Source organism: Cupressus sempervirens, chromosome 3 (assembly GCF_028749045.1).
Source record: "Cupressus sempervirens isolate cs-2001-9-10 chromosome 3, ASM2874904v1, whole genome shotgun sequence".
Taxonomy (NCBI): Eukaryota; Viridiplantae; Streptophyta; class Pinopsida; order Cupressales; family Cupressaceae; genus Cupressus; species Cupressus sempervirens.
Window position 1 is genome coordinate 186,459,375 of NC_143120.1, and position 9,026 is coordinate 186,468,400.

A 9,026-nucleotide genomic window follows, 5' to 3' on the forward strand; every position below is an offset into this window, starting at 1 on the left:
CATCCTCTCACCCTGTGACATGTGTCACTCCCTGATTGGCTGTAAGGAAGCACAATCCATGTGCTCTCCTCTCATACAATCTGAGCCCTCCATAAGTTTTTTTCCATCCTTGCATCTTAGCCCTCAATCCCTCAAGCCTCTTGCCTATAAATTGGATCCTTCCTTTTTGTAAAATAACAGAATCCATGAAGTAAAGTCATAATGCCATTTTAAGAAGCCATTTTACATCAAAACCATACACTCACACCCAAATTCCAACTCCATTTGAAGCCCTTTTTGAAGTATAAGCTTGAGCATACATCCTGTCTATTTAGACAAAGCCACTCAACAAGAGAGTTTTTTATTGAGAGAGTCCATTAATGGCTCATATTGTCAATTGAGAGCTCATCTTAGTCTATCTTGAAGTTTATGAATTTTGTTTAGTTTGTAGAAGCTTTATTTAAATTTGGTTTCTATTAGCATACTAACATTGCTCATATACAAATAGTACCCTTTCTAATGTACATTAGACTATAATTTCCTTTTACAACACATTTATCTAGCAGTTATAGGGTTCAATATTCATCCCTCCAAATGATATATTAGAATATTGCAGTAGAAATAGGTGGTCATTTTAATCACTTGGCAGTGTGATGCGAAAGAGGAACAAGTTAGTTCATCTAGTTGCATGTATATCTTGTTTGTGGCTGCTTCAAATTTGATATGAAGGCTACTTCAAGCCCGTACCTATAATGGAAGAGTCCTAAATCAACTCACTTTACGATTCATCAAAACTTTCTACGCTTGTTTGAGGCTGTTATTCATTACGAGGTATCATAATTGTATTGACATGCTCTGGTTTGAGTTTGGATACCAAACGAGACCATGAGGGATAGAGGTGGGCATTCACAACCATTCACATGTAGTTTTCCAACAGAAGAAGTACAAGGGAGGTGATATGTCAGCAAATTTTCTCTCTCAGAAGACTAAGATGATACGCCTAATACCTGCAACCCTTGCAGTGTTTTTGTTTGTTCTTAATAGACTGGAGATCCACCCAGTAATAGGACAGGAGAAAATCGAAACAAATATTGAAAAACTAAATCAATTGAATTGGTGGAGTACTCCAGATTTAGTACCCAAAGAATATGAAAAATGGACTCTAATCCAACTATTTAAGAGCACATTTCATGAAGAATTAGTCATTCATTTTCTACAATTCTGAAGTGAAATATGGAACAGAGACGAACCTGTAGCTCTACAAGTCGTTAATGCCCTACCAAAATTCTTCTCTTCTTAACGCCTTCCATCACAAGCAATTTCTTTTCAATCTGCAGGATCTCCTATGTAATATACCCTGCCACCATTTTGGACCGTATATTGAATATGGCTGATTACTTAAATAGTCGGGGGGGAGCGGGGGGGGCTTATTTCCCAATGGCTTCGAACTGAAGTGGAGCAATCCTGACAACACACAGTCCCAGGTGCGTGTGCGGCCAAGAAGGTGGAAAAGACTTTTGGCTTTTGAAAAGGGGAATGCGGTTACTCGTGAATACGTGCAGATTATAATAGTTTGAATTTATTTTCTTAAAACAAACTTTTAACAAAATTAGTAATTGCTTGACTCTAATTCAAGCAATTAATTTAATTTCTTTTGTCTAGGTGGCAGTCCAATACCAATTTATTCAGTATGTGAAGGAGTGGGTTGTGACAAGAGATGAGAAGAGCAACTCTGGCGAGCTTGCTATGTATTCAAAATGACAAGAAGGCCAAGAATGGGATCACTGAGGCTCACAAAGTCACTTTGCAAGTGCCGACCGACATGGAGTATCATGAAACTAATGTGACACGGAGTAGTGACAACGATTGAAGTCCATATATTGGTTCCTGATCAAGCTTAAATAAAAGCAAGGCTAGTCCAGTCTTTGAATATATTAGACCGTGTAAATTCATTCTTGTTGCCCTTCTAGAAATATATAATGCTAGGTAGCTGAAATATCTATTACAAAACAAAAGAAACTATTGTAATTTTCTACAATCAACTTGTCGTTGGTTGGAGCACTAGTTGAAAAAATGTACTCAAAAGTTTTTTATATTCTCGTGGATAATATAGGGTGTTTCAATTTTTAAAATATTTAAGCCAACACATGTCATTCTTTGGGAATCCTTGATCGATTTGTTTAGATTTCTCGACTATCTTACGCTTGAAAAGAAGACCTGTACAGCCACCGAAAAACTTTGTTGTGTGCATAGAAAAGAATGTTGACAGTGGATACGTGGACTCACTTCCCTAATCACCATATCATCTTCCAATATTCCTTTCACTCTCAACTCATTCTCCTGAAGGAGGTCATACACTATAGACGTGATGGAACTTTAATTGATGAAGAATTTTCATTGGAGCACTTCAATTCTTCTTCCTACAATTTTGTTCAGATTTAAATCTTGGCGATGGTTTAGTTCATCAATATTGATGTCACGGGGCTAGGTTTTTACCTCGTGCGGCACTAGCGATCTCTCCCAGATGAGACAATCGCAGACTACGCCTGTCTCCAAACTCCCCTAGCTCAACACCTGCATACACTTGGTCAGCACAATACAAAATAACTTGCACAGCGGAATTTTACTCAACACATGTTGAACACCAGATATGGGGTAACAAGTAGCTTTATTGATTATGAACAATGGCCCCTGGCCCAGTCTACATCAATTTCAACTATGTTGTTGATCGCTACCCGAATGCTTCCCAAGCACTCAGTACAAGTCCCCACCCCTAGTTGTGCACCCACTCTTAGAACACTGGCACACCTCTTGTGCACCTCACCTCCAAGGCTGTTGTCCTTCACGTAGATTCCACACCCCCAACACCCTGTGTCGTTGGAACTTGCCGGGGCAATCCTGATTCTCTCTTGAACCCTGGCTGGCTTACATGGATAAGACCCAGGCCTCCCCCAGCTGGGGAGCCCAAGTCACACTGCACCTGAGAACTTCACTATCTCTACACTACTTCACACCACCACACTGCAATCTTAGAACACTCTGCTCGCTGATAGCTGTTGTGTGCCTCCTTGCATTTTTGCACCATGACATTCGCTTTGGAGAATAAAAGCAATCACATGTAGACATTCGTTTCAGAACGATCAGGGTGCTCTTCTTCCCCCTATAATAGTTATAAGTGCTCAGCCCACTCCACATTAGAAATTGTCCGTACAACCGACAAGCCCCTTAAAGACCTCTGTCTCAACCGAGGGATAGCATTTCCCCTTATGTGAATCACCCATCCCTTACATCCTCCCCCACTTAAAACAAGCGACATCCCGGACGCCGACAACACTTGGCCATGATGTGCTACTGAGGCACCCAGCTCCAAGCTGGATGTTCAAAGGGACAAGTTGGAGTCCCGATTCAGGAACTCCAAAACCTTATCTTCATATTTCCACATGGTCTTAGCTCGCTCCCAAGACGCCTCTGCCCTAGTTTGGCCCTGCCAATGAACTAAGAACTCTCTCCACTTTCTGCTACCATATCCTCGATCTCTAACAGAAATCACCTCCTCCACCTCTAACCCTGGCTTGTCCTTGACAAACGTTGGTCCTCGTGTTGGAACATTCTTGTTGTTGTCCTCCTTATCCTGATGATATGGATGGAGCTGGCTGACATGGAACACATTGTGAACCCTCATGTGGTTTGGCAACTTCAGCTTGTATGCCACCTTCCCAATCTTTTCAACAACTAAAAAAGGCCCATCGTAGCACCGTCCCAATGATGTACTCAACCCTTTTGGTGGTTTGAACTGAACTAGATCCATCTTCAAAAAGACCCTGTCGCCCACTTTGAAATCCACACTGCTCCTCCCTGAGTCTGCATAGTGCTTCATTCTTTCAGCAGCATTGACCAAATTATGCCTAGCAAGATCTACCTGGTCATGCCACTCTTGCAACCTTTTCCTTGCATCTTGACTTTCTCCCATGTATCCACTCAAAACTGTATGAGGAGTCAGTGGTTGCTGGCTTGTTGCCAACTCAAACGGTGAGAACTGACTCGATGCACTCTTCTGCATGTTGTAGCTGAACTGAGCTGAGTCCAATAGCCTTGGCCAATTGGATTGGTCCGACCAAACAAAGTGCCTCAGATAATCTTCCAGAATCCCATTGATCATTTCAGTCTGTCCATCTGTCTCCGGGTGATGACTCGTCGACATGAGCAACTTTGTCCCAATCAGTTTGAATAACTCTTTCCAAAAAGTGCTGGTGAACCATGCATCCCGATCACTAATGATACTCAGTGGAACACCCCAATACTTCACCACATTCCTGAAAAAGTAATCCGCAACGTCCTCCACCTTGCATGCTACAAATGTGGCATACTTGGAGAATCTGTCAACTACAACCATAATACTTGTATACCCGTTCACATCAGGCAGCCCTATGATGAAATCCATACTTACACTTGCCCATGGTCTTACTGGAACGGGAAGCGGCTGCAGCAAACCTCCCGGAGGTTTCGTCACCACCTTGTCCTGCTGACAAATGAGACAACTCCTGACATACTCATCTACATCCTTTCTCATATTCTGCCAGTAGAACCCTCTCTCAAGCAATGCAAGGGTCCTCTTTTTCCCTGGATGCCCAGCCCAAGGACTATCATGACATTCATGTAGGACTTCCCTCCTCACATTCTTCCACTTAGGAAGGTAGACTCGATCCTGGGTAAAGACCAAAAACCCATCTTGGATGCTGAACTTGCGAGTCCTACCCTCAGATGCTTGCTTGAACAATTGAGCTGCCTGAGGATCCATTTGATATCCTTCTTTGATAGTCTCCAAGACCTCCTCAGATAATGTCACACAGCTAGCCCCTGGCTAAGCCACTTGATCCTCCTCAACTGCAGCTAACTGTCCCTTTCGACTTAGAGCATCCGCAATCACATTTTGCTTTTCTAGATTATATAGGATCTCAAAGTCGAACTCTGCCAGGAACTCCTGCCACCTGGCCTACTTCGGTGTCACTTTGGCTTGAGTCTTAAAGTACGTTGAGGAGACATTGTCTATCTTCACAATGAACTGTGTCCCCAAGAGATAATGTCTCCAAGTTCTGAGACAATGTATGATCCCAGTCATTTCCTTCTCATGGGTAGGATAATTCTTCTCCCTATCCTGCAACTTTCTAGACTCGTATGCAATTGGATGTCCATTTTGCATCAACACACCTCTGACTGCATAATCTGAAGCATCACACTGGACTTCAAATGGCCTTGTGAAATCAAGCAATGTCAACACTGGTGAAGAAGTGAGTCTCTCCTTCAATCTCTCAAATGCAACCTGACACTTATCTAACCACCACCACTTCTTGTCCTTCTTCAAGAGATCTGTCAAAGGGGCTGCAAGCTTGTAATACCCTTCAACAAACTTCCTGTTGTATTTTGCCAAACCTAGAAACTGCCTCACTTCGTGAACATTGTTCAAAGGCTCCCAATCCCTGATTGCTTGCAGTTTCTCTGGGTCTGGACGAATCAGACCATTTCCAACTATATGTCCCAAGAAGTGCACCTCCTCTTGAGCAAATGAACACTTTTCCTTCTTCACATATAGTTTGTGCTCCCTGAGCAACTCAAATACCTCTACTAGATGTTGCTTGTGTTTCTCCATATTCTTGCTATAGACCAAGATGTCATCCAAATACACCACCACAGACTTATCCAATAGAGGGTGAAACACATCGTTCATGAGTGTGCAAAATGTTGCTAATGCATTGCATAGCCCAAAGGTCATCACCATGAACTCGTATGACCCATATCTTGTCACACATGCAACCTTCTCTTCATCCCCTGCAGCAATCCTCACTTGATAGTAGCCCTGCTTCAGATCAAGCTTGCTAAACACCCTCGCTCTTGATAAGCGATCAAAACAATCTGCAATGAGTGGGAGGGGATACTTGTTCTTGATAGTTAAATTATTTAGAGCTCTGAAGTCGATGCATAACCTTAATGTTCCATCCTTCTTCTTTTGAAACAACACAGGAGCTCCATAGGGAGAACGAGATGGTTTGATATACCCCGCCTCAAGCAATTCTTCCAACTACTTCTTAAGTTCAACCATCTCTGGCCCTGACAACCGATATGGGGCCTGAGCTGGAGGCCTTGTCCTCGGTATCAACTCAATCTTATGATCTATGGCTCTTCTGATAGGGAGTTGTGCGGGCAACTTAACTGGCATCAGGTCTTCAAAAACTGATATGACCTCTTCTACTTCTGTTGGAATCAGTGTCTCCTTGACTCCTTGTAACTCATCCCAACCTCCAAGTAGTGCTGCCAAGAACATAGGTTCTTTGTCTTTCTTTTTGGCTGACTTCTTCATGCTCATAGCTGAAATCACTGGAGCCTTCCTAGACTGCCGCCTGTCTGATGTCTTCACCATACATGAGTGTTGCGGATCTAAGAACAAAATTGACTCCAAATGAGGCATCACTGCCACTTTACCTAGCCTCAAAAATTCTTGCCCCAAAATCAACTCAAAATCATCCATTTCAATCACCATAAGATCTATGTGGCCTTGCCACATTCCCACTTTCACTAGTGTGCCTTTCACAACTCCAGTTACTCGCTTGGCAGGTGAGTTCACTGCCTTAAAGGAACTTGTGCCTGGTTGCACCTTAAGTCCCAGTTCCACAGCTCTTCTAGCTGAGATGTAGTTGTGTGTGGCACTAGAATCTATCATTCCCATGGTCCCCTTGTTGGCCATCATGGTCTCCACATACAACAATCTGTTCAAGTTCTTGGGCCTAGCTGTCGTAGCCTTCTGAGGTTGTTGGTTCTTCACGGCATGCAAACCTTGAATCACTCCCATTAGTGAAAATGAATCATCTTTCTCTGCAACCTCAGCCTGTGTCGATGACACCCTCTGCCTCTCTGGACAGTCCCTGGCCTAATGGCCCTTGTTTCCACAAGTAAAACATGCCTTGTAAGGGACCTTAGGCTTTGGCTTTCACTCATCAGGTTTTCCCTTGCCTGAATCCTTCTTGTGTGTTGGCTTCAACGACCCTGTCATCTTGGTACTCGAAGACGGTCCAACTGACTTGGTAGTCCCACTACTCTTCTCGTCATTCTTCTTCTAGAACTGCTTCTTGTCCCCTTTCTGAAATGGCCCACTATTGTTAGTCTCTTTACCAAACTGGTGGTCTTCAAGAACGGTCGCAATGGCGATGGCTTCCTCAGCTGTTTGAGGTCTAGCTTTCCTTACTTCAGCCATTGGACCTGGTTTCAGGCTGGTTATGAAGAAATGCACTTTCTCTTCCTCTATCCAGTTTGGCATTTGCAACATATATGTACGGTAGGTCTGGATGTACTCCCTCGGTGACCCCGTCTGCCTCATATATCTAAATTTATACCTCAGTTCCAAGTCTGCACTCTCTGGCTTAAACTGTTGTTTGAGCAGTGCACTCAAGTCTTCCCACTTGCTCACTGTTGGAACTAGCCTTCCTGCCTTCTGGTCTTCTAGCCTGGTTCTCCACCACAACTTGGCCTCCCCTGAGAGGCAACACACCGCCTCATCAAGTTTCTCTTCATCGGTGTAACCTTTGAGAGATTTCAGAAATCTTTCCATATCAAAAAAAAAATTCTCCAACACCTTGTCATCCCTCTTTCCATCGTAGGGATCAGAGGGCTTCCTCTTGTGCCCGACCTTGCCTCCACTTCCCTAAGTGAAGACAGCCTTCATGAAGTCAACTTCCTTGACTAACCTCTACACCTCTGCTGCCAAAGTCTGACAGTCTGAAATCATGGTATTATGCTCCCCTGATAAGGTTTGGAATTTCGTTGACAATGCCGCATGATCTTCTCGAAGCTTCTTGTGAGCTTCTCCCAAAAGAGTATGATCATCGGACAGTGAGTTATGCTCCTGTTGTAAGGTCTGCAACTCCATTGTCACTCTACCAGAGTCATCCACTAAGTCCTTGACTTTCACCTCCAATTGCCCTATCCTATGAGATGCGGCTATGTCCTCTATGGACTCCATTCGACTATCCAAGTCGTTGACTCTATCACTTAATCTCAGTGTGTTCCTAGGTCCAGTATTGATGTTGGACCTTGGAGGTCTCCCTGCGAGATACTCCTCCAATGATGCCTCCTCACCAGACATATAAGTCTCTTCTCCAGACATCCTACTTTGCACTAACTGTGTCAAGCTGGGAGTATCAGCCTCTTGGGCTCTGATACCAACTGTCACAGGGCTAGGTTTTTAACTCGTGCGGCACTGGCGATCTCTCCCAGATGAGACAATCCCAAACTACGCCTGTCTCCAAACTCCCCTAGCTCAACACCTACATACACTTGGTCAGCACAATACAAAATAACTTGCACAGCGAAATTTTACTCAACACATACTGAACACCAGATATGGGGTAACAAGTAGCTTTATTGATTATGAACAATGGCCCCTGGCCCGGTCTACATCAATTTCAACTATGTTGTTGATCGCTACCTAAATGCTTCCCAAGCACTCAATACAAGTCCCCACCCCTAGTTGTGCACCCACTCTTAGAACACTGGCACACCTCTTGTGCACCTCACCTCCAAGGCTGTTGTCCTTCACGTAGATTCCACACCCCTAACACCCTATGTCATTGGAACTTGTCGAGGCAACCTTGATTCTCTCTTGAACCCTTGCTGGCTTACACGGATAAGACCCAGGCCTCCCCCAGCTGGGGAGCCCAAGTCACACTGCACCTGAGCACTTCACTATCTCTACACTGCTTCACACCACCACAGTGCAATCTTAGAACACTCTTCTTGCTGATAGCTGTTGTGTGCCTCCTTGCATTTCTGCACCATGACACTTCACTTTGGAGAATAAAAGAAATCACATGTAGACGTTCGTTTCAGAACGGTTGGGGTACTCTTCTTCCCCCTATAATAGTTATAAGTGCTCAGCCCACTCTGCATTAGAAATTGTCCGTACAGCCGACAAGCCCCTTAAAGACCTCTGTCTCAACCGAGGGATAGCATTTCCCCTTATGCGAATCACCCATCCCTTACAATTGAATTGAGTTCTA

The 9,026-nt window shown here is 43.9% G+C and overlaps 1 protein-coding gene across 1 annotated transcript; it reads right to left on the reverse strand.

Moving 5' to 3' along the window:
* Positions 1–4,972: 4,972 nt before the first annotated feature.
* LOC149565421 (uncharacterized) lies at positions 4,973–8,134 on the reverse strand. Its single transcript, XM_089816316.1, has 4 exons — positions 7,724–8,134; positions 7,095–7,672; positions 6,074–6,896; positions 4,973–5,980 (listed from the first exon to the last, which is right to left on the reverse strand). Exons 1-4 carry the CDS (start codon positions 8,132–8,134, stop codon positions 4,973–4,975), a joined length of 2,820 nt encoding a protein of 939 aa, XP_089672442.1.
* Positions 8,135–9,026: the final 892 nt, after the last annotated feature.

Coding starts and splice junctions, on each gene's coding strand:
- LOC149565421 (XM_089816316.1), bottom strand. CDS start 8,134: ATGTCTGGAGAAGAGACTTATATGTCTGGTGAGGAGGCATCATTGGAG. Junction 7,673..7,723: donor GTCAGACTTTGGCAGCAGAG/GTGTAGAGGTTA, acceptor GTCTTCACTTAG/GGAAGTGGAGGCAAGGTCGG. Junction 5,981..6,073: donor GGTTGTCAGGGCCAGAGATG/GTTGAACTTAAG, acceptor TTGTTTCAAAAG/AAGAAGGATGGAACATTAAG.